General features: G+C 37.8%; 3 protein-coding genes across 3 annotated transcripts in view; 1 reads left to right on the forward strand and 2 right to left on the reverse strand.

The window, feature by feature from the left end:
* The window catches only part of LOC119426677 (TNFAIP3-interacting protein 1), a 27,758-nt gene extending 21,798 nt beyond the window's left edge, over positions 1 to 5,960 (reverse strand). Inside the window, exons 1-8 of the mRNA XM_037694256.1 lie at positions 5,908 to 5,960; positions 3,703 to 3,782; positions 3,533 to 3,611; positions 3,267 to 3,338; positions 3,113 to 3,178; positions 2,799 to 2,915; positions 1,456 to 1,551; positions 1,287 to 1,364 (exon numbers count right to left, since the gene is read on the reverse strand). Of these exons, the coding sequence (XP_037550184.1) occupies positions 1,287 to 1,364; positions 1,456 to 1,551; positions 2,799 to 2,915; positions 3,113 to 3,178; positions 3,267 to 3,338; positions 3,533 to 3,611; positions 3,703 to 3,782; positions 5,908 to 5,910 (591 nt within the window). The 5' untranslated portion in view covers positions 5,911 to 5,960. The remainder of the gene's footprint in view (positions 1 to 1,286; positions 1,365 to 1,455; positions 1,552 to 2,798; positions 2,916 to 3,112; positions 3,179 to 3,266; positions 3,339 to 3,532; positions 3,612 to 3,702; positions 3,783 to 5,907) is intronic.
* Positions 1 to 26,564, forward strand: part of impa2 (inositol monophosphatase 2) — a 79,698-nt gene that overhangs the window by 1,664 nt on the left and 51,470 nt on the right. The gene's annotated exons all lie outside the window — the stretch shown is intronic.
* LOC119426680 (ADP-ribosyl cyclase/cyclic ADP-ribose hydrolase 1-like) lies at positions 15,889 to 25,432 on the reverse strand. Its single transcript, XM_037694259.1, has 8 exons — positions 25,176 to 25,432; positions 23,154 to 23,280; positions 22,929 to 23,064; positions 19,049 to 19,131; positions 18,507 to 18,580; positions 18,309 to 18,395; positions 16,214 to 16,297; positions 15,889 to 16,132 (listed from the first exon to the last, which is right to left on the reverse strand). The coding sequence occupies exons 1-8, from the start codon at positions 25,349 to 25,351 to the stop codon at positions 16,075 to 16,077; spliced, it is 825 nt and encodes a 274-aa protein (XP_037550187.1). The 5' UTR covers positions 25,352 to 25,432; the 3' UTR covers positions 15,889 to 16,074.

Here is a 26,564-nt window from a genome sequence, read left to right on the forward strand (position 1 = left end):
TGTGTGTGTACATACACATACATATATATATACATACATACATATATATGTGTGTATGTACACACACACAGTGTAAGGCAGTGTATGAACTTTCACGGGCGGCTGTGGCTGTTTGATTAGAGAAGTCGTCCTCCAATGCAAAAGTTGGGGGTTCGAATCCACCAGCAGTCACATGCCAAAGTGTCCCTGGGCAAGAAACTGAATCCCTCATAGCCTCTGATGTGTGTCCCATCGGTGTACGAATGTGATAAATCACTGATTAGTCTCTTTAGAATGATTTGTTCAATTAGCTTTGTAGATCTAGTAGAGTGCTGTATGAATGGGTAAATGAGGCACAGATTCTAGTGTAAAGAGCTTTGAGTATTTTGAAATAAGATAGAAAGGCGCTATATATGTACAGTCCATTTACCATTTACCATTTACATTCCTGTCAAACTTGCATTTCATGGATATTGAAATATAATTATACAGTTATTTCCTGATACCTTTAGAGTTATTTTCAGATAGAGATATGATTTACTTATGGGACAGGACTCACAACCAGCAAAATCTTCTTAAAATTTCCAGCAAAATTAACTTTTTTTATATGAAAGTGACAGTAGTGTAAATTTTAGTGTTCACAACATGGAAATTTAGGATTTTTGTTTTCTTTAGGAAAGCAAATCTGCTTTTTGCTAAGTGTTGATGAAAGGTCACTGCCAAAAATGTATATAAACTTCCAGATGATTTGCCATTCCAGGTTAAAAAAAAATAAAATGTACAATTGATGTTCAAGGGGTCATCGTCTTTTATTTTGAAAATTTCCAAACTTTTGTTTAAGGAACTGTTTAGCTAATAGGGATGAGACACCTATTTGGGAGTCTTTTTTTCATTCCATTACAAAACTTTTCTAGTCATTTGAATCCTCTATATCACCTTTTTTAACATTTGTGTTAACATTACACTCCAATGGCATAAACTTATAAAAATAGATTTTAATTTCTTGGTTTCAATATTTGATACATTAAAATACGTTGTAATCATTATTTTAGAGTGTTACTAATTGCTTTCCGAGTTGTGTATTTTTCACAGGGCTGCCACTTTTGGAAGCAATTCTTTATTTTAAACCTAATAACATGTCAGAGATGTTTTTTATGTATGTAATAAGATCAACCTGATAACTTCAGCAGACATTAATGACTCACTTTTTGTCATGTTGAACCTGATAGGTTAAAAAGGGATAATTTTTTGTAACTGAAAACAATAAAATCCCCTAAATTTCTAGCAGCACGCCACTCAAAATTCACCTGATGTTTCCAGATATCTTGTGGCATTTCGCTGCTCCCCCCGAGCTGCTGGGAGGTCAGAAGGGCCTCCTCTAAAGCCTGTGGAGAACACATTGAAGCTGATGTTAGAACCCCTTACTGCAATGATGAGCTGAAGTGAGGTCAAAGTGCGCAACAGCAGCATTCCCACCTTGTTGAGTCGTCTGATCTCCTCCTGCTGATGCCTCCCCCTGCGGGTCAGAGTTATGTTCCGTGCTCGCAGCTCATCGGCTTCATCTCCTCCACTCTGTGAAAAAGGTTAAAATAATTCAATTCACTTTAATTATATATCGCCAAGTCACAACAGAAGTCGTCTCAGGGCACTGAACAGAAACATTTATATATAAAAATAATAATTTAACACTATTTATCTGAGGAGCAGACTGCTTTGAATTTAACTTAAACACATAACTCTCATCTTGAGCAAGCACGAAGGCGACAGTGGAAAGGAAAAACTCCCTCATGAGGAAGAAACCTTTAGCAGAACCAGGCTCAGGAGCGGCCATCTACTTTGACATACACACACACACATACATACACATATATATACACACACACACACACACACACACATACATACACATATATATACACACACACACACACACACACACACACATACATACACATATATATATATACACACACACGTACATACACATATATATACACACACATACATACACATATATATATATATCAGGTACATTTTAGCTTATATTACTAACTTGAAATATTTACACTTATTCATTTAAATTCATTCTGCTGCACCGTCATATTCTACCATGTTGTTGTTTAGCATCTCTCTTCAGGACGTTGTAATTATTATAATTACTTTTTCACTTTTTGGTACATTATGTTATTGCATGATTTAGTATTTCTTGTTTGCTTGTTCTTTGCTTTTTGAGCGAGTCAAATTGGTTCTTTTCATCCTAAGCATTTTATTGCACTGTTAACCCCGTGTTAACCTTGCATATGACAAATAAACACAACTTGAACAGTAGTCTAAGTCTATGGTAGATAACAAGCTAACCCTAACTATAGGATTTATCAAAAAGAAAAGTCTTAAGCCCAGTCTGAGAACTGGACAATGTGTCAGCCTCATGGACAGAAACTGGAAGTTGGTCCCACAACAGAGGAGCCTGATAACTGAAAGATCTTCCTTCCCTTCCACTTTTGGAAACTCTAGGAATCACAAGTAAACCTGCAGTCTGAGAGCGAAGTGCTCTGATAGGAAAATATGGAACAATGCAATCTTGAATATAAGATGGAGCTAGGTTGTTGAGAGCTTTGTAGGTTAGAAGTAAAATTTTGAATTCAATTCTGGACTGCAAGGAGCTAGAGGAGAGAAACTAAAACTGGAGAGATATGATCTCTCCTACTAACTCCAGTTAAGACTCTGGCAGCAGCATTTTGGATTAACTGGAGACTACAAATAAAATAAAGAGCATGATGAAAAGTTTTACTTGTGTCATTGTCTAAACATGTCTTTACCTGTCTGTCTGTTTTGACCTTTTCCTCTTTTGGAAAGAATACCACGTGTCTCTCTTCTTCGTCACTTTTTTCCTCGTCAGAGTGACCGTTGTGTTGCATCACCTTCAAATGTTGGACCTGAACACCGAGTAAAAAAACGACACTAAAATTCAAGGTTCTTTATTGTCATTCGCATCACATGTGGTACATGAGGTGGAACGAAATTGTGTACTCAAGGTCACAGTTATACCCCAAAATATATAAAAAAAAGATGTGAAATAAAAACAACTAACAAAAGTGTGATCTAAATGATCAAGCTAGTGAAACATTCTTACCTTCTCTCTGTAAAACTGCTCCATTGTTCTGTACTCTTTGGCCCATTTCTTATTGATAGTGAGAAGCTGAGTGAAACAGAAATATTTAAATCATTATAAACCCTGAAACCAAACACACACATGTTGAGGAGTGTCAGTCCTGAAATGTGCTCACCTCCTTATTCTGCTCCTCCAAGAGAAAAATCTCAGTTTTCATTCGCTCATAGGTGCTGACGGGCATTTCTGACTGAACCACACAGAAAAAGAGGAAGAGGTAAAAAAACGTGCCCACAAGCAGCCGAAAGCCTGCGGCTCTGCGATTATGACTTCCTTCACACACATTTCTGGAAGTTTTGTTATTGCTGTCAAACAGAAGACAGCTTCTCGGTGCTCATGTAACTGAAAAGAGTTTCCTGGATGAACTGTTTAAAAATTACCAACCTGTGTGTCAGCTGGAAAATCCACAGGGCGAGACTCGGGGTGTGCTCCAGCATTACCAAGAGGCAAACAAGCCTCAGCCCTAAAAAGTGCATAAAACACAATTTATACTCACATCGATTAGATTATTCCAACAGTATCAGCAGAGTGTGGTATGATGTGTTGGGTTTTACCTGTTAGTGCCCGGCAGTGATGGGTACAACCTGCTGACTTGTTTGTTTGTGGGTTTAGTTGGGCTCTCCTTCAAGGTTTGCTGAACACAAAGGGACAAACTTCACTCAGTAAATACTAATGCACCAATCCACTTTTTTCACTTTTGATATCTGAGGTTTAGTATCGTTATATACCGGTCCGATACCAATACGATACAGGAAAACAGTGCTGATTTAACTTAAAACATTAGTTGTTTTTTTTTAAACGCAGACATAAATGTACTTATTGAAAACGCTGCATCAGTACAGCACACTTGAACACACCAATAGCTTAAATGTGTAAAAACAACACAACTTTAATTTGTTCAGGCAGTGCAGTTATGAGTATAACATCCAATGTAAAATAAATAATGATAAAGATACTGAAACTGACAAAAACAATTGGTTGACAACTTTGGTCAAACATGAACTAATAGACTTCAACAAACATTTAAAATGTTCAGGAATTCTAAATATAATGTAAAATAAATAATAAAGGAGTTGAAATAAGAGGAAAAAACAATAGCTTCACTAGCTTGGATGGCAGATATTTAAAATAAACAACAATCAGGTCCTGTCCTTATGGATCGGTCACATTGTCACGATACCCGATCAAGAATTTTAGTTTTTTCGATATCGGTACCAATACAGATACTAATAGGATCGGTGCATCTAAAAGTCTGAGTGGTTTAGAAATTCTGATTACGACACAGAAACCTCAGCTTCTTTCTTTTCTTGATCTTTCTTTCTTCATCTCATTTCCTCAAATAAAAACAAACAAACAAACAAAAAAACTCAAAGACGCCCAAGTTTAATAAATTGGCAAGAAGCTGGTCAGCATAAAATTTAGATGAAACTAAAATTGGAATGCTTTATTAGAGTTAATGTAAAATGACATGATTTAAAAATTACATTTCTGGCAATACAGCTAAATATTTGTGCTGTTTTTAGCCACTTGGTGTGAATCATTACTAAATATTCTAACAGATGTGTGCAGTAGTGCTGGGGATCTTGGCAAAACGGAACAGCTAATTCAGACCCATGGCTGGTGTAAATGTTCTTGCCTCCACATGTTGACATCAGCTAAACTTAGGCTACATATTCTGGGTGCTTACATGTTTGTTTCCATCATCAATAAAAAAGAAACTATATGGCAAAAAAAAAAGCTAATCAAATATAAATATATACATTATATAAATGTCCTTTTTGTGTTCCGAAGTTCATAGACTGGACATATTTGGATAGCAGTCCATATTTTTTGCTATGGCAATGGGCGATCATGTAATTTCCTGTGTCTTTGTGTGTTCTCTTTGTCGATCTGTTAGCAAAATAACTCAAACTACTGGACAGACGTTAATGAAACTCTCAGAAACTAATCACTGCATGTCCTGGAGGCATCCCAATTCAAGCTAGCCACCACAGCTTACACCCAAGTGGTTACAACTCAGTCATTTTTACAGATATTGAGTTAAAATTTAGTGTGGTAGTAGCTGAGAGTCATCCTCAACACATATTATGAGAACTAATACATCAAGCAACATCTTTTAAACTGATGCATGTAAGGTGGTGGGTAATCCTCAGATAATTAATGTTATTAACGTACTTTTTATGTATATGAATGTTTTAGTTCAGTGCCCTGAGATGACTGATGTGACTTGGTGCTATGTAAATAAACTGAATCGAACTGAATTCATATTTATTTACAGGTGTGTATGGTGCAAACGTTTAAAACACATCTCTTATATTTTATATTCTCTTTTCAAAGAGTTAGAACTTGTACCCATAAAATTAATTGGTAGTTTTTCCATTCTTTCAAACTATTTCTTTGTTCTTTTTGTCAGAAAGTCCACAAATGAAGGACAAAAAGCACCTTAAAGTTGCATCATCATTCGGTTCATCATTTTTATGTAAAGATTTCAAAGAAAATAATCTTTAGGAATTATCTTTTTTTGGTGCTAAAATACTATTATTGCACGTTTTGAATTGTGGTAAGTGTTAAGATTTTAGTGTTAAAAATGGGAAAAATTAGCCAAAGTGTAAGGAAAAACTGTGATAAGTCCAGGATTGTTTTAATCAAAAAGCACTAGGAAGTGAGCTCTCCGCTGTGGTTTCATAAAATCAGACCTCACTGAGCCTAATCTACCCGAGTTTAAGCCTTAATAAAAGCTTAAAGCGTAATAAACTCACCATGCTGTCACCGTAAAGTCTTCACACCGCGCAGTTTCTTTGACGTTTGTACCTGCGACTCGTTTAAATTGAACTAGGAAGTGACGTGCATCACCGAACCGTCCAATCAGAAGCCGGGGTTCCCTCGCGCGCAGTCACACGAGCGCTTCCGACTTTTGTCGAAGGAAAGGAAAGTACAAGCTGCGCCCTGAGCAGCGCGTGCAGTAATTAACGTGTTTACAGCATGAAGCGATGACTAAAGGGCCGCCAGAAATCACGTCACGTGGACACTTTCATCCTGATTTTTATTTTAAAGCTGTCATAAATAATACCTAACTTTGTTGTAACAGTTTGCTTATCCAGTTGTTTCACTTTTTTCATTTTTTTTTGTACTTATAAACTCACCTATCAAATGCTACAATACTCCTTATAAAGCCATAAATAAATAAATTCATAGCACATTTAAACCACTATGTCAATTTTTGTTGTGTGTCTGCAAATTTGACTGGATTACGGCCATTTTTGTGTTAATGACTTATAGGTTGTGTCGGCCATTTTTTTTATTGGATTGTCAACTCAGTTGTTGAGGTGCATCCAATTATTAATTCCTGAGAGTTTCATTAAAACCCATCAAGTGGTTCATAAAATATTTTGCTAACAGGCAAATAGAGTTGACTCCATATTTAATGGCAACGTTTAACTCGTGTCTCTCTTGTAAACGAGTCCTCGTGATTCAATTAGCCTAACCTGTATTTTTCATTCATTCAACCTTTATTTATACTATAATCTCATTGAGCCACGAGGACTCATTTACAACAGGAACCTGATATAAAGTACAGAAAACGACAACAGTACAATGATGATAAACTAGTAAAAATGCAGTTAAAATAAGAGTAGTGTACAAAACAATAAATCAAGGTGCTGTAAAACAGGGTGAAATACTAAAAACAAGAACAAATTTGCTTTGAATTTTCTACTGACATTCTCAAATGTTTGAAACCCCTTAAAAAATAATCAAGGAGGACAACTTCACTTCCTGTTGCAAGGTGTTCCAGGTTGCAGGAGCAGAGTAGAAAAAGACCTATTTGTCAAGTTCAGTCCACACAGAGGGACTCAGTATAACTAAATAATGTATAAAAGTTGAATTAAAACGATCTGTTACAGCTCATAATATGCACTGGAGGACTTTCAGCTACCACCACTGCAGATTTTAGGCCAAAATCTGTCATATTAGCTAACTTAAAGCTATTTATGGGTTAGTTTAGTTGGCTGTTGTGGCCATCTTGAAGTCAGCTGAAGGTATGTAAACATATAATACAGTACTATATGTATATTTTGTACTTGAGTTCAGTATGTAAACATAAGTTTTTACAGTGCATGTGTGGTCACCCTGACAGCTTGAGAACATTTTGACTTCCTGGGTGATTCAGCTGCAGCAGCCACACGTTTCACCACCTCTCATTTTGAAATGAAACCGTCCAGAGACGGGCTGCGGGTTATGGGAAAGTTACACATCTCTCAGGCCTTATCTGGTTACATAATCTACACTCAGTCTCTTCTCAAAGGTGTTGACTCACAGCGGGTTTGTTACAGGAAAGAAGAAGAGGGGAAACTACGCCCCTGCTCCTCCAGTAAACATTACTCTGCAGCTGCACTACGACTGCTTTTTAGTGTGTTTTATGGAAACTTGTAAAAACTGCTGGATTTTGTCCGTCTTGTGTTCTCACACGCTGGTTGTCTCGTTCAACCGTTGAAACCAGAAGGACTGATAGATCAGGTTTGATTGATGGATCATATTTTGACTTCCTGAAACAGTCTGGGACAGAAATGTGCTTCCCCAATGACTCGGCATTAAAATTCAGAACGAATAAATCTTACATCATCTGTGTGTGTTTGGGTGAAATGGAGCTTCCTCTGGTCATTTTAGGGAAGACATATTACCAGTTATTTCATTACTTTGAGATATAAAGTACGAGAGAAATTTTAAAAATAAATAAGAATGAGAAGCTAAAATATAAATAACACCTCCAAAAAAAGTGTAATATTTTTACTGTAAATACAACTATAACTATAACCAGTCAGCAAACTGAGCTCTTGAACTAAAACGTCCAAGATTAACCGACAAATGAGGCACAACATTATTCATTATGTGTCATCTTCAATAAATAAAGACACAATCGTTTTAAAATGCCAGCAGATTTGATATTTTATCATGTTAGAGCCAAGGGTAGCTGTAAACCATACGCTTTCCAGTACATGTACATAAAAAGAATAGCATTGTGGGAAACGTTTATCACGTCATTTTGTTTAAAAATCTCAATAATTGATGTTTTTTACAGCGTTCAACAGACAGAAAGTCAACTTTTGATGTGACACTGATCATATTTATCAATGACATGGTTACTATTTAAATAAAATGTATTTTGTTAATAATTATTATTATTATATTATAATTATTATTTAAAAAAACACATTACTGTTTTCTCACCAACTACAAGATGAGTTTTCTTATCTGCAAAAGAAACAAACACGGTTTACCACAAAAGAAAATATTCAGCAGACACAAATTTATTTAAATATCACACATTTAACAATTGTTAAATTTGGTGTATTATCACACTATCATAAATTTCTATCTTATTTATTTGTATACCTGTGCTATGCTCAAGGTCATGCCACCCAGAAATCCAGATAATGACAATAAATAATTAAAAAACACTATAAGATAATTTATACAAAGGCAATTCAAAGTAAAGTAATAGTGTAAAACTAATGGAAGCAAAAGTCAGCAAGAATTTAAGATGAAATAATGCTTCCAACAAAAGAAAATGTACAAAAAATTTTAAATAATAATAATAATCTTAGGTCACTGTGAGACAAACTCCTTATGCAAAAAGGGAACGTCAGAAAAGAAGTGGCATAAATAGATGCATTTGCTGTGTTTAATTTCTGTTGCATTGGAGCTTGAATTCAAAGTACCACAATAACTTTTGTTGTGTCCTGGCTTGTATGAACTGGATTAAATTGAAGAAATGCTATTTTAAAACTGGTGTTGCTGGGAATGGGGATGTTTGGGTTTCCAGTTCTCTTTCTGTTGTCTCAGTGACCCAAACATGAATAAGCTGCAGAAAATAAATAGATAATGATGTTACACAACCAAAGTTAATGTAAAATCAACCTAACATGCATGTTTTTGGTCTGTGGGAGAAAAACGGAGTACCCAGAGAAAACCCACGCATGCACGGAGAGAACATACTCCCACCCAGAAAGGCCCCCAGATTTGATCCGGCAACCTTCTCGCTGAGAGGTGGCAGCTTTACCAACTGCGCCACCGTCCCGCGGCTTAGATAAACAATATGAATTAAAGTTAAAATGCTTTTAACATGTTATTGGACATCCTTGTTTCATTTTCTTGGTAACCTTTAAACATCTAAACACAACACATCTGATTTTGTTCCAACCCTCCCCTGATCATGAGATATGGATGTTGACCAAAAGTACAGGATCTCAGGGTGGACAGGTCCATTTGAAAGAAGTCATCTGAAATGGATCAGGCATCTTGTCAGTATGCCTATTTCTGGAGGTCTTTCAGCTCATCCATCTGGGATAAAACCTTGAGGAACACCCCAACCTTACTGGAAGGATTAGATATTCCTTCTTACCTGGGAGCACCTTTCAGGAGGAGTTGGGGAGTGCTGAGGAGGGGAAAGTCTTGGTTTCTTCCCTGAACCTAATTGCAACGTGATCTCCGATGGTTGAATGGATAAATGGTTTTCGGTCAAATAAATTCTTATTATTCTAACGTAACGTTAATAGATGACACTGTGACACCTCACATGGATTTCTCCATGAGCATACAGATTGCATGTTCCGAAAACCAATAATTATTGGCACAGACAGTCTGGAAGAAAGCATGAAAAGTCTCTGTCAGGTTACAGAATTTTCCCAAATGTCTTAAGGTTGTTCCTTGAGACCCACAAATGTAGCAACGTACCTTAATTTCTAAACAGAACATTCTCACATGACATAGAACATATTGTAATGGCTGCCAACAAACCCACAAATAACACCACACTTTCAAAAATTACATATAGGCACATTTCCAAATACGAGTTAACACGGTGAGTAACGAGCTATGTTTGGAGGTGACTCAAAGAGCACGATTTTTCACATGAAAACTGCTGATTAAATTATGTGTGCAATCATTACTTTCTGCTGGCTTGTTTCACTTTATTTGCGTAGTTTCCCCACTTACCTGTTAGATTTTTTTCATTTACACTTCTATCTCAGTTGAAAAAAACACTAGCATACAGTAATTCTATGAGCTCATCAGTGAGGGTAAAGGAGGTTATGTAATGTCGTAAGAAGGGGGTGGTGTAGGCGGCCTTACAAGCAGTGGTTACAGTGGAAACAAAACTAGAGGTGGAGTGCATGGACAAAACAGATGATCAGCTTTACCAAACACAGGAGAAACATTAAGATAACCCATGCTTCAAACTATATGAATCTCTTATGAAAAGTACCTGTTTCTTTTAATCTAGAAACCATGTAAAGCAAACATAAAACCATGGGCAAATTACAGTATAATCCATAAACATTTTACTAATGTTCCATTTCAAAAACAAAAATGAAAAACTAAACCCCCAACGTAACTTTCTTGTTGAAAGGGAAAACTTCTTCCAACTGGAACAAGTTTCTCTTTCGTTTTCTGCGGCGTCTGAACACATTGACAACACAGTTTGTACGAGGGACCACCTACGGAAACTTTTAACCCTATACATACAGGGCCCATAATTTAAATGATTTCAAGTATTTATTTGTTTATTTTTTACATAATTTTGGCTTCCAGTTCATGAAACCCACGAAAACATGATTTTAAAAAAAGTGAGTCAGCCCACACTACTTCTCAGTTTTTGCAGAAAAAAGAAGAAAGAAATTAGGATCACAACAAACCAATCAAAATATGGTACTTTCAAAACGATATGACAATCTTCAACACTTTGTTGGGAATCTCTTTGCCTTAATCACTGCCTCGATGCGACGTGGCATTGAGGCAATCAGCCTGTGGCATTGCCTGGGAGTTATGGAAGCCCAGATTTCCTCGATGCTTGCTGTCAGCTCTTTGTTGTTGTTGGTCAGGTGACTCATTTTCCTCTTGAGAATACCCCATAGATTCTCATTGGGGTTTAGGTCCGGTGAGTTGGCTGGCCAGTCAAGCACTGTGGCATGGGCAGGGGCCAGGTCCTGCTGGAAGATGAAATCTGCATCTCCATACAGATCCTCGGCAGAAGGAATCATGAAGTCCTCTAAAACATTCTGGTAGACAGTTGCGGTGACCTTGGATTTAAGAAAGCAGAGTTTACCAACACCTGCACCGGACATTGCACCACAAATCATGACTGACTGTGGATATTTCACACTGGACCTCAAGCAGTATGGGCTCTGTTCCTCACTGTTCTTCCTCCAAACCCTTGGACCTTGATTTCTGAATGAAAGCCACACTTTACTTTCATGGGAAAAGAGGATTGAGGAACCCAACAGTTGTAGCCCATTTCCCGGATGCATCTGAATGTGGTGTTTTTTGACGCTGTGACTCCCCCCTCATTCCACTCTTTCTGGATATCGACCGGATTCTGGAATCTTCTCTGTTTGATGATCCGCTGAAGCCCACAGTCATCTCTTTGGCTGGTGCATCTTCTCCTGCCACATTTTGCCCTTCCACTAGACTTTCCATTGATATGCTTGGACACAGCACTCTGTGAACAGCCAGCCTCCTTAGCTATGAACTTTTGTGGCTTACCCATCCTATGGAGGGTATCAATGATGGTCTTCTGGCCAGTTGTTATCTCTGCAGTCTTCCCCATATTGAACCGAACTGAGACAATTGAACTAAACTGAAGCAATTTAATGACACCAGGGGAAAAGTGTGGAGGTGCTTTGAGTTTAGTAGATGATTAGTGTGTCACACTCAGTTGAAAACATTCATGCCCTGCAAAATTTGGGCTGATTTCTCCACAGTATTCTAATTTTTTGAATTCTTGTTTTTGTGGGTTTCATGAGCTGGAAGCCCAAATTATGTAACAATAAACAAATACTTGAAACTGTTTAAATTGTGGGCCCTGAATCTATCATCTATTAAAGATTAACTTTTTGAATTGAATTATGGAAGTTAAACAACTTTTCCATGATATTCTAATTTTTTGGAAAGGGTCTGTATATATTTATTCTGGAAATGCATTCACATCCCTGATCAATGGAGTAACGGAGGGGAATCTAACCTGACTCTGATTGTTTATTTGTATAAATAAAGTGTAAATGTGTTTACAAAGACATAATTAAAGATGGAGAAACTGTAGCAGGATATTTGACAAACTGACTGAATTATAGACAATTTTAACTTTTCTACAGTTGTGGCAGCCATTTTGAATCAAGTTGGCTCCAAAAATGAATCAGCTGTAAATGTGCACAAAAGTATTACTTTCCAAGAATTTCATTCAAATCTGTTCAGTGCGTTATGAGATATTTTGGCAGCTGTTGATTAAAACCAAACCAAAAAAAAAAACTGCTTTTTGAACCTGATGTAGGCATTTGTGCTCCAGCTTGACAGAACTGAGCAACAATATATCTGAATTCTTGTTGCCTTTAGAAAAGCACTGCGTATAACCCCATCAAAAAGGTTATAAACCACATTTGGTATCATAGTAAAAAAACAGACTGCACAAGTTTTCGTGTTGCCACACGAGCTCTTTACGTATATAAGAAAACTGTTACACAAAGGTTATAATTAGTGCTGTCGTTTCAGTGGCAGCAGCAGTGACTCAAACTGTGACGGTGTTTACCGACATTACAGTTCTAGTGGCCCGTGCTGTGGTTTTGCAGATGGGGGCCTTGTTCAGCACCTGTGCTGTGAGAACCCCGAACGTCTCTTCCCAGCACCGACTCAGCTCTTTTACGGTATATGCGACAGCAACAAGTCACCTAGAAGGAAAGAGGAGGTTCAGCTTTTCTCGATGAGCCTCCTCATTCCTGCCACAACACTCAGGGACGCACACATCTGCACAGCTGTGATTCTGTTTTGTGGCACACACACCACTGGTTCACAAGCATCGCTGATAAGACATTTGTGGCCTAAAGGTTTTAACCCAGAAGACGATAGGCTGTCTGAAGCACTTTCTGTTTTGTTCAGCGGCTAAGCACATTTGCATACTCCAGAGTCTTGAAACGTTGGTGGCAGGTCACGGTTTCATGAGAAACTCAGAAAAATGAAAGCAGACTTTCTATTTGGATACAACTAGAAGCCATTTTCTTCAAGCTTCATGTTCTGTGAGTGACATCACAGCTGATAAGGTGCTAACTATTGAGAACTACATTGTATATGAAAAATTGCACTACAAAAATGATTTTGTAAAATTATCTCTTTAAAATAAATGGTAAATGGACTGTATGCTCATTTTCATGTTCCTTCTTCTTCGTTTGTCTGTTCCCTTTTCAGCGGCCGACAAGTAAATAATCCTCCATCTCACTCTGTCCTCTGTCCTCACTAAAATGCATCTATACGTCTCCTCTTTGGCCTTGTTTGTGTTTTATTTATTTTATGTTTTTGTCTTCTTCCTGACAGCTGCATTTCTAACATCCTTCTACCAGTATACCCACTGTCCCTCATCTGGACATGTCCAAACCATCTCAGTCTGGTCTCTTTAACTTTATCTCCAGTTGTTCGACCTGTGCTGTACCTCTGATGATCTTATTCCTAATCTTATTCATCCTTGTCACTCCTAAGGAGAACATGAACATCTTCATTTCTGCCACTTCCAGTTCTTTGTCATCTTTTTTTCAGTGCCACTGTCTCAGAGGCTCCAACAGAACCCAGGAACAACCTCAGAGATGTCTGACTGAAATAGCACAGTCCTATGAAAAGCTATGTATGACTCTGTGCAGAACACATGCTCCCAGGTCTCTGGTATGAGCCTGAGGTGAAGTGGAACTGCTCATGTGGAAAAACAGGGCAAGCTGGATGTTCTTATTTAATGTATATCCTTCTCCTGTGATTGGTCTGGTCTCACTGGACTCCAAAGGTCTCCACAGCCACCACATCAAAATGCAATGGAGCACCGTTGGGGTGTGTTGGAACTGGATATTTACATCATATACTGACATGATGCTATGTCACTATGGACCATACTCTCTGAGGAATGTTTCCACCATCTTGTTGAATCTGTGGCATGAAGAATTTAGGCAGTTCCGAAGGCAGATGGGGTCCAACCTGGTATTAGCAGGGTTTTTGATAAAAAGAGCCATTTTTGCTGCTTTGGTTATAAATTATGTCCAGAGCCGCAAAACCTGCTGCGACTGTGAACTGTCTGGTGGCCTGTGGACCACTACAAGTTTGTTGGAGATGGTTTTTCCAGCCAGTGGGGTTGATATTATAAAAAGAAAAATGTCTGTTAACATTTATTGATATTTTTACATTTTAATACAAAAGAAAATATCAGATTCATTTAAAGAAAGAGAAAAATGTCTAATTTTTTAAACAATTTTATAAAAATTAAAACACTGAGCTCTGCATGTGCGTTCTCTTAATTGTTAAGTGTCCTAATTAAAGTAAAGAAAGTGTTCAGATTTGAAGAGTTCAGGGTTACTTCTGCAAATTGTGGTACAAACATTTAATATATATATATATATATTTAACTTAAATGTTGCTCCTAAGATGACTGATTGAGGAGAACAATCTTTCTTTGATTAGCTTCTGTTAAGTGGTTATCTCTTATCCATGCATTAATAAGTCACTAAAGAGTAGTAACCATTTATACGATAACATTATACGTTTCTTAATAGGCTATTTAATTTAAGTCCAACAGCTCCTCCTTGACTTTGTTTTGTAGTCAAAAGAAATACACGGTGCAGTAAAACATGCAGTTGATACGTCGTTTGTTTTTTTCCCAATAAACTGTCAAATCAGGAGGTACAAGATAAAAATTAATAAATAAATAAGGAGATTTATGAAACGGAACATCAACCAAGTGAGAAGGAATACATCTTTGCACTTTCCCGGGTTTCGGCACCATTTTGTCAGCCGTCCGACCACGGCACCCTTCCGGTTCTTTTGTTCCCAGGTGGAGAGGAAACTCACACGAACTCAATAAAATCAAGAGAGGGCAATTCTATTTACCATTTAATGTCGATAAGGCAGGAAAAGTTACAAGCTCAGCAATGAGGCATCCGTCCGACTCGTCTTAACCCGGAACCGGAGGCCCCGTGCAACAGCTTATGTTGGCCCTTGGCTCCACCTTCACATCCGGGAGCACAGCGAGTGTATCAGTGGGGTGACTATGTGTGATGTCATTGATTTTATCTGTTTCTGATGGTGGATAATAGGGTGATGTGCAAATCTATCTAAGTGTTGGAAGCAAGCAAACAAAAATGACCCTGGGATCGTTCATGGTGAGCAGCTGAGATTGGTGTGATCTGTTCCGAACCAGTTTATGAGTCAGAGTAGACCAGACCGGGCCTCCAGCAAGATTAAACTTCTAACAATCCAAACATTAAAACAACAGAAAATGAAATGGAAATGCACCACAGCCTGACAGTGTCTGAAATGCCTACTGAGGATAAAAGCAGCTGAGTAATCATGATCATCCAAGAACTACAGAAGACGAAATGAGGACATCTAGTGACCAGAACAGAAAGCCAAACAAAGAGCCCAACACAGAAAATAATGATTTTATAGAACAAATCTCAGCTGAAACTTCTCACAGCATATGCAAACCTACAGACTAAAAAATATATTCTGTTTAAACGTATTTACACAATAACGTATGTAACATGTTGATGAATGAAAATATTCTATGCCGTTTAGTTTTTACTCTTTTATTTCCACCTCAGATGTTCAGTAGATGGAGCTGTCTACAGCGTGATATTAACATCCATTAATATCCATAATCATCAGTTAAACACAAAATGTACAGAAGCATTTATCTTTAACCCAACAACACACGTGATAATAATAATTAAAAAAACGAATCAAAAAAAGTCTGAAATTGTCAAAACGTATCTTAACATTTATGAAAAACAGATTATCTGCTGTGTTAAACTGCCCTACAAATATAAAATTTGCTTAATTTTGCTTAAACACAGAGAAAAACAAGACAAATCTCTCCACGGGGGGATTATTTCTGCCTCGGGTTGTTTTCACCAGCAGGCCCCACAGGCTTTCTCGGAGTCGCCACTGCACTGCTTGATCTGGGTTCTGTCACAAGAAAAATCCAACTGTTGTACGAGGACAGAAAGGTGCAAATATTCAGCTGCCCTTACTGTATACATTACTCACTCAGGCACTTCTTTGCAGTTATAAATAATTCCCTCAGGCAACTGGGTCTTAAGGGTTTGTAAAGACTGATTTGTGCAGTTTGTCCTAAAAAAAAAAAAAAAAAAAAACAAGAAAAAAACAGCTTTTAAAAATTTAAAGACAAAAATATAAGGCATTAATACACTTATCAAATGTACTAGTGGTCTCCAACCCCCTGGCTGTGGACCGGTACTGGTCCGTGGGTCAATTTGTAGCGGGCCGCACAGAAAGAATACATAATTTACATTATTTCCATTTTATTTAGTACCTGATTATGAACCATGTTTTATTTTGGAAAAATGACCGGATTCTCTCTGCCACATCTGTCTATAACTCACTTTTGAGTCTTGAAGCAGGTCAAGATGCTTGCCTCAGTCACATGGCTACCTTCTTAAAGAGGCCGTGACCCATTCGCCGACAAACCAGGTGAATCAGGCACGTCTATGCAAGAAGAAGATCAACTGCTGGATTGCAAATGTTTGAGACAACAACTCAGCCGGTGTTCTGGATTATAGTCATGGCAGAATACCCAGAGATCACCACAACAGCACTGAAAACCCTGTTGCCATTTGTGACATCCTATCTGTGTGAAGCAGGTTTTTCTTCAGTGACAGCAACCAAAACAAATTACAGAGCAGACTGGACATAAGCAACACACTTTGAGTGTCATTGTCTCCCATTACCCCTAGACGGCACCGTCTCATTGCAGAGGAACAAGCTCAGGGCTCCCACAATTCAGCTCTATGATGAATTGTATTTTTTCCATGCACTTTATATTTGTTTTTGTGGTGAATATGATGTTGAAGGCATGCTTAACCTTTACTGTTACAACCAGAGGGTGTGGGGCTGAGAAACCGTTACGCATGTTACAATGTTGGTGCGATGCTTTGAGGACGCTGCTAAAAAAGCTGCATACACAATGCACTAAATGCACAATTCAAGTTTGTTATTATAGTTAGAAAATACCAGTTTTTATGCCAGTCGTATAATTATTATTTTTTTTTTATAGGGGTGGAAGTAACAAATTACAAATGCTCACATTATTGTAATTAAGTAGATTTTTGGGTACTTGTACTTTTATGAGTATTTATTTCAAGAGTGTAATTTTACTCATACTTAAGAACAATTTAGACCATGTAATCTATTTTGCTACTTTTAAAATCAGAAGCCGCCATGAGTACAGCCACAATTTGAATTAATATTCAAACTGTTCATCTGCATCTTTGTAGCCAATAAGGCTCTCAGATCGCAAACGTGCCAGTTACCTATGATGTAAGCAAAGGACAACTCATTTATGGACCAAAGATTTGGAGAAAAAGCCAAAATGGAGACAGAAGGACAACAGCAGAGAAAATGATGAGGTAAAGGCTGAGGACAAGTGCCCGTGGTTGTACCTGGAGGAATATTTCATGTACAGAGGGTGAACAGGAGACAGCGTCCAGATGCAAACTGTGTTTGATCTCTACAGTGATAGCAGCTTACAAGACTTCAGCATCTAATCTCAAAAAATATATTGCAGTATACGAGGTTTTACAGCTACCTGTATGATGTTAATTTTTTATTGTTTGTATGTGTGGGTTATTAGTTTGGCTAAGTATGCAAATATCTTAGATATTGTCACTGCCATCAGTTTGTCTGGTACTAAAATAAGACGGAGCTTATGAGAATCTGAGAAATGTACTTTGAATGTAGCTATTATATTTATTATATACAGTAAATCAAACTGAATGCCTTCTATTGACGACACAATAAAACATCAATTGGTTAAAAAGTATTTAATACTCTGAGTAGTTTTTGAGAAGAGTACTTTGTACTTTTACTTAAGTATTTTTATAACAGTTGTACTTTTACTTATAATTGAGTCCGATTTACACAGTGTAACAGTACTTGTACTTGCATACAAAATTTCAGTAGTCTTTCCACCTCTGTTTATTTATCCACCACACCTTAAAGACTGGTCCGTAAAAATATTGTCTAACATTAAACTGGTCCGTGGCGCAAAAAAGTTTGGGGACCATTGTACTAGATTACTAAAACACATAGAACTGTTGTGACAAAACAAACAAATAGACCTTACACAAAGTTTTTCTGTGTGATGAGAACAATGTCCAGGTTCTTCACTTTGCTGGATTTAAAGTTTTTCACCTCAATACTGGCAAAAATACTGGAGAAAAAAAATGTAAAAGAGAATTATTTAAACTAATACACACTACACGAGTGAAGAGTTGTGATGTTAAAAAGTTTTGATAAGTTTTCATAAAACTGTTCGACTGACCTGGAAGAATCGAACGGTGTGGCGATGGACCCGTTCAGCATCGCAGTGACGTTGCCACAGGCAACATCTGCAAACTACACACAGGAAGTGGGTGTTAAAGAAAGTACACTTTAGATACAAAATAAATGCATTATGACTGTAATTATAAACCTCAGGCTATGATAAACTGATTTCCTGAACTTTTAATTTGCGGTTATGTTAACTCAAAAAGACCAAAACATGTGAATCTGTGCTCATTTTATTTCAGTTTTACCTGATTGTTCTTGTCAAACTAACCTTTTGCATCTTAGGAGCCTGTTCTTAGTTTGTTCTAGAAGTGTCCCTGCAGCTGAACCAAACCGGGCCTCTCTGTGTGGGCCGGTGCTCCATGGAGACTGACACAAAGCCTCATTGATGGCAGTGTAACCTTTTTTTTCTTTACTCATCTACATCAAAATCCACACTGAGTACATCTGTGATACACTGACCACTGCTCCACTACACAACTGTGATATCTGTGGGAAAAAAAAAAAAAAACTTGCAGATTGCTGCTTTGGACTCACAGCAGCCGAGGCTCGATTCCAAAATGAGCGAACGGGGTTGTTGGCGCAATCCATCCATGCCGGGCAACCACTGGAGAATGTTTCTAGAAAAAAGTAACACACAATTAGATTCAGTGGGCTGCTCACAAGAAAACAAACCTGAAACTACAGGACACTGTGATGCTGGAGCAAAGATACAAGGGGACAAAATACTACAATGACTGTGTCCCAAAGACATAGGTGACACAAATATGTGATATGTAGCATTGTCAACAAAACTTGGTTAAGATCCTATAGGTGCAAAAAAAATACAATGTGATTGAAAAGACTGTAACAAAAGGAAAGATGTCATGGCTTAATCCCAGTCTAGACTTCATGTATACAAAAACTTTCACAGCTGTCTTGGCTTGAACGTGTATTTTTTGAGCCATCCCAGAATCTCTGCTGCATATATTTAAAACTTTTGATCATTTAAGAAAATGTCTCAAACTGGAGTGGCTCAGTTGGTAGAGATTTTTTTAATTCAACATTTATTTAGACATGTTAATCCCACTGAGCCACAGGGACTCATTTACAAGAGAGACCTGATTTCTTTAACAAAGAGTGATGACAACAACGACAACAGACTGTCATAAAAGAGGCATACAATATACATACATATATATATATATATATATATATATATATATTACAAATGAAAATAAAATGGCAATCAAAAGGACAGTCAAAAGAAAAAAGTAGCGAAAAAAACGGCAGTGTGGAAGACTAAAAAACAGGAACATGTCTGCATTGGTTCTTACAAGGAAACAGCAGATGTTTAAAGCCACAGAGGTCAAGGTCAAGAGCTTCAGATTTTTTTGCAAAATATTCCAGGAAACAGGAGCAGAGCAGGAGAAGGCCCTTTTGCCTAGTTCAGTCCTCACTGAGGGAACACTGCAGGTAATAATGTCCTGAGAGCGCACGCTGTAGCTGCACTCACGCAGAGACATGTAGGAGGAGATGTATGAAGACAGCAGACCAAGAAGTGATTTAAAGATGAAAATGTACCAGTGGGAGAGTCTGTGTGAAGTTAATGATGTCCAGTTAACCAGTGAATACAGGGTGCAGTGGTGGGTACGATAGTTACAGCCAGTTATGAATCTTAGCGCACCGTGATAGACAGTGTCCAAATGTTGCCTATCAGCGAGAAGGTTGCCAGTTTAAATTCGGGCTGGAGGCTTTTCTGGGTGGAGTTTGCATGTTCTCTCCGTGCATGCGTGGGTTTTCTCCAGGTACTCCGGTTTCCTCCCACAGTCCAAAAACATGCATGTTAGGCTGATTGGTAACTCTAAATTGTCCCTAGATGTGAGTGAGAGAGTGAATGGTTGTTTGTCTCGTTTGTCTCTATGTGTCCCTGTGATGGACTGGAGACCTGTTCAGGTGTCCCCCGCCTCTCGCACAGTGACTGCCAGAAATGGGCACCAGTGACCCCCGTGACCCAAAAAAGAAGCGGATAAAGGTAATGGATGGATGGATGTTTCAAACAGATCAGGGACCAAAGTCTTATTAAGTTATTTATTTGTTTTTGTTACTTACAGTAAATGTTTGTTTGAATTGTTTATTAGATAAATTAAGAGCAGACTTAATAAGATTTTTTCTTCATCTGCTGCCTTTCATTTTATTTTTTTTGTTTTCAAATTACATACATGTAAATTGATATGTATTCTTCTTATTATAAAATGAATAAATAAATAAATAAATAAATAAAATAAAGTCAAGAAATTTAAACAAGTCTGAATTGATTATTTCTTCTTCTTTCAGTTGCTCCATTCTTCAAAGGTCACCACAGTGAACTAAATCGCATGAAGACTTGGCAATTGATTTTACGCCTGATGCCCTTCCTGACAACCACAGCCCTCTGTGTAGAGCAGGGAGCTGCCATAGGGCACCTGGGGGAGCAGATGGTGGGGGTTAAAGGCCTTGCTCAAGGGCCCAGAGTGGAGTAAATGAAGGTGGAGGCAGGTGTGGTCTTTCCTACCCACATTTTTATGTTGATGAGATGGGGAGCTGAACCAGCAACCATCCAATCACACGCCTACCTTCTTTTTTTCGCCAACATCACCTCTAGATGAAGGAAGAGGGCTACCTGCATCATGAAGGACCCCACTCACCCAGCACACTCACATTTTGCCCCACTCCCCTCAGGAAGGAGGTTGAGGAGCATTAAGTGTAGAACCACTAGACTGAGGAACAGCTTCTACCCTGAGGCTGTTAGACTCATGAATCTCTAACCAGGACAATCATTGTGAAAAATCGCATCATGTTGCTGCTGATCTGTTTCATGTTGCTGCTGATCTGTTTCATGTTGCTGCTGATCTGTTTCATGTTGCTGTGTTCATTCGTCCTCATCTACTCACACAGACTCATGTTCATGCTGCTGTTCAACGTATCGTTTTTGTACTACTAGTGCGTAGTGTATCTTTAGTTAATGTTTTTCTTTGTTCATATCTTAGATCTCATTACTGTTTTTCTTTTACATTTTATTGTTGGATGTAACTGGGACCCTTTTTACACAATTTTGTTCCACCACATGTACCTCATGTGGTGCGTGTGACAAATAAAGAAACTCTGACTCTGACTGACTAACCTCTGCATCACCACTCACAAAATAAGCCTGAATGTTTGTTCAAAAATTTTGACCAATGCGTAAATTTGATTTTTAACTAGATGACGTTAACATTCTTGTGTTGGTTCTTCTTGTCTTGTTTTCTAAAGATTCCGTGTTTTTTTGTATTTTAATCTCAGCCGTTCTGGCTTCCAGCGCCACCCACGTGTGTTTTTTCATCTGTAATCAGCTCACCTGTGTTTCACTCAGTAATCACCCTCTCCGGTATTTATACTCCTGGTTTACCTCAGTTCATAGTCAGATCCTCATGGTAATCCTGTTATCCTGGTCACTTTGCTGTTTAGCTGTTCACTAGTTGGCCTTGGATTTTTTTTGTGATTCATGTTCCAGATCTTCACTGTGATCCTGCATCCTGTCCGCTGAAAGTAAGGGACTTTTCACTTTTACCACTATTTTTTCTGTTCCACTATTTAATATTTCATCTTTTACTTAAAAATAAAGGACATTTTATTCCACAAACGCTTTAAATACCTGCTGGGACAAGCATAATTTGATAACAATCTGTTATGGCTGTAAAGATTTGAGTTTTTACTCCACTTCAAAATTCAGTTGAAAGGGTTCAGTACAGTACAGTATAGTAAATTTGTCTCTTTTCTGGGAAAAGGTAACAGAATCCAAATAACCCTTGACATTTACTTTAAGTGTCTGTTAAAATAACTCCCGTTAAAAGTTAAAAGTGACACAGACAAGACGGTACATGTCTGTTTTAATTGTGTTTTGTTTGGTCCAGGTCTCCATTGATAAAGGGATTCTTTTAGACAGTAGTTCGAGCTGTCACTCCACACTCGCAGGATCGCCTCCAGGCCTTTTTGTGCGAACTTTTCATTTTCTCCGTGCATGCGTGGGTTTTCTCCGGGTACTCCGGTTTTCTCCCACAGACCAAAAACATACGTTAGGCTAATTGGTAACTCTAAAATGTCTCGGTGTGAGTGACAGTGAATGGTTGTTTGTCTTGTTTCTCTCTATGTGTCCCTGTGATAGACTTGGAGACCTGTCCAGGGTGTTTCCCGCCTGTCGCACAGTGACTGCTGCACACCAGTTCCCATGACCTGAAAAGAAAACTGATGGAGGAATAATCTCAATGGGATCTTCCTGGTAAAATAAAAGTTGAATACAAATACTTGAGATTTTATCACAAATGGATTTTTTCCCTCTTTGACATGTAGGGACAACCATTCACTGATGATCTTTGTACTAAAACAGTCATGGGGACATATTTTTGTTGAGGACTCTTACCAAAGCTTCCCTCCTTCCCACACCAGGTCAGCCCGTCCAAGACAGACCCCAGGACAGTGTCCTCCAGGGTCTGAAAGCAATTCTTCTTCTCAGTAAACTCATGGACCACATACTTTGTTTTGCTCCAGAACATCATCTAATCCCCAAACACAGTTAACAGATGACACCGTTAAACACGTTTTACGCCTCACCACACGCGTCTGATCCGAATGAACGAGTCCTTACTCTGTTGCACTGAGGTCTGATGGCGGTCGCAGTGATGAAAGGATCATAGGCTTCCATAGAAACATTACAGGGATCGCGGTTCACGTAAGCTTGTTGGAACAGTTCCCATGCTTGTTGACAGTCATACCTGGAAGACAAACGATACAGTTCTGGGTTATCTGATGTTTTTTTTTTTTTGTTTTTTTTTTAACATTCCTTTTAGGATTTTATTGTCTTTTTCTCCTATTTTCAGTTCAGTATTCAATCTTTTTCAGAAAAAATATTTGGTTTGTTACAGTTATGAATAGGCCAGTTGCGATAAACGATAAATCAATTAATCGCATGATAAATGAAAATTATCAGCCTCATTTTCATTTATCAGCTTTTTCGTTTCTTTGTGTCTCGTTCTTTCTACTAAAGACACTGGATGACAAAAGGCTCAACTCCGGTGCTCTTCAGTGACCCCTCTCTTTCTCTTTAAAATCCATTTTAACCGTCCAAAATCACATTTTTGGATCGCTAAAAGTAGCTAAGCTGAAACGCTACGCTACGAGTTAAGCTAACAGGCCGACCTTGGGAGAAAAACCTTTGTCTTGTCGAAGCTCTATAATTCACGATTGAAACCCGTGCCTTCGTGTAAAAAGTTGTTTTTCTCTGCAAAAAGAAGCTGAGAACTTGTTTACTGATTTTCTATTAAAAGCTCTGTGTGAAAAATGCTATGCTAAAGAGCTCAAACTACACCGAGCGTCCACCTTTTTGAGAACCAAAAAAAAAGGAAGGAGAGACAGCCCATGTGTCAAGAGGTCACCCTCCTATTTTTCTTAAAAAGTCACGCCGCTTGCTCCCTCGCTATCCATCCTTCACTTCAATCTTATACTGCCATCCAGTGATCAAAAAAGGTACTACACGCAAACCAAATTAACAAACATTTCTTCTTACATTTAACAATAATTACTAATTGTCAAATTTCAAACAATGTTATCGTTTATCGCAATTATTTCGGAGACAATTAATCGCCCAGCAACATTTGTTATCGTGACAGGCCTAGTTATGAATCATTCAGGCACAAAACGGCTCCTAAACTCTATGAACCAGCATTACATTGACACAATATTGATACTTTAGCAAAATAATCCATTCCAGCTGCATATTCTTCTTTAACCCTGTTAAAATGACACCATTTGTCCCACAGTGTCAAATTGCAAATGTGTCAATTGACAACATCTGTTACAAAATCCTGAGAAGTTGAACAACAGCTGATCAAGACGACTTAAACAGGTGAAAAGAAAAATATGCTTAGAGGATACCCCCTCTCCAGAAATAAGAAGTGATTTAAAATTTTAGCACAAATAACATTTCTATAAAAATCTTGACAAAGAAAACAAATTTTATTAGGAAAAAAAAATACATTTCCTCTCATCCACAAATGTAAAAAGAACATAAACTATTTATAATTTCGGTTTAAACAATAGGACAGTCAATAACAGTTCAGTATGAATCAAAATAACTAGTTTGGCCTTAATACACAAATATCAGAGTGGTTTTGTTTAGTTCATATTTTTATGAAACACTTTTATTTTTATAAAAGACACCATGTGTTGTCAATTTTAAAGGAACTAGGTCAAAACAGCCAATATAGTTTGTCCTAATCCTATCTCCAGTCAATAGAGACTTGACACAGAAAGAAAAGTAAGATTATATAATGCACTAAATAAAGTGTTTTTACAAGAAGCTTTCATAAGCTGATGTTATTTACGACTATAAACTGCAGATCTCCTGTTATTAGTTTACTTTCAGGCATTTTTATTAATTTAAATAATATAATAATAGAAGTGTTGATTAGAGTGGTGCATCAGCAGATACATTATTTTCTTTAAATAACAATTTGCGTCATTATAGACGATTTTGACTCCACTGAGGTTTAAATGAAATAAAATTTACTTTATGTTGACTTTACTCTGACACTGTTCTGAACTCATCAGATTAAGACGCTGATGCAAAAACAGTAAAAAAATAAAATAAATAAATAAAAGCAACACTTACTCTTTAAGTTGTTTACACCTGCTCAGAAATATGGGTTCAAGTTCATTAGTTTCCTCGCGCATGGATAGTCCCAAAGCGAGCGCGAGGATGACGATGAGAAGAAGGACAGCGAGCACGCTCACAATGAAGCAACATCTCCTCCGTCTCTTCCCTGGACCGAACCCCTCCTGCTCCATTTAAAAAACAACAACAACGTATTTATTCGCAGGAGGTTCAGCTCTTTGGATGTTTGTTGTCACTGCTATGTGACTCCGGCTCGGTCTACTATTTATAGAGAGTTCAAACCCCGCCGAGAGCTCCGCGCAGGGTTGCCAGATAAAGAATGACAAATATCGTGCAGTCGCTTTAAAGCCATCGTCTTTTAACCCAAACGTTTGTACACGTGGAGTGAGAGTGCTTTTTATATTCTATTGATTCAATTTTTTTATTATTATGATTAATACTGCATTGTATTGTACTTGGAATTATCGTGTAAACACCATAAATATAGTATACCTGGCAACACAGGAAGCGCAATCTGCAAAGTGATCCGGCGCGCGGCCAGCAAAGTGGAAAGTTTGTTTTGTTTCAGGACGGCTTTGGAAAAAAAAAAAAAAAAAAAAAAAAAAAAAAAAAATTTAAAGATCATTCAAATATCTACAAGCAAAAGGACAGAAGTAAATTATTAAAATAAAGTACCTCATGTTTAATGTACAAATCGTCAGTTGATTTGTCAAATATATTTTTATTTATATAAGTACCTTGCATCACATGATTTTGATGGTGCACCCTAAAGTGTTTCCTGTTCTGAAAATTATAGTATTCGATTAATTACATTTGATTTGTTCAATTAGCTTTGTAGAGATCTAGTAGAGTGCTGAGTTAAAAAAAAAAAAAAAAGCAGCACGGTGGCGCAGAGCTGCTGCCTCTCAGCGAGCAGGTTCCTGGTTCAAATCCCGGTCCGGGGGTCTTTCTGGGTGGAATTTGCATGTTCTCTCCGTGCATGCGTGGGTTTTCTCCTGGTACTTTCCTCCCACAGACCAAAAACATGCATGTTAGGCTGATTGGTAACTCTAAATTGTCTCTAGGTGTGAGTGAGAGAGTGAATGGTTGTTTGTCTCGTTTGTCTCTATGTGTCCCTGCGATGGACTTGCGACCCGTCCAGGGTGTACCCCGCCCCTCGCACAGTGTGTGCCGGACATGGGCACCGGCGACCCCCGTGACCCAAAATGGAAGAAGCGGGTAAAAGATAATGGATGGATGGCATTTGCATTCATAACATGTAAGAACAACAAAATACATTTTTTTTAAGATGTCTAAGATGTGTTATGCTTAGAAGTGATTTTCCTACACCCTTTGTGTTATTTGTATCAGTAAATAAAAACCTGTGTAAACATCCATATATATATA

The sequence above is a fragment of the Nematolebias whitei genome, chromosome 20 (assembly GCF_014905685.2).
Source record: "Nematolebias whitei isolate Nwh7 chromosome 20, NemWhi1, whole genome shotgun sequence".
Lineage (NCBI taxonomy): Eukaryota > Metazoa > Chordata > Actinopteri > Cyprinodontiformes > Rivulidae > Nematolebias > Nematolebias whitei.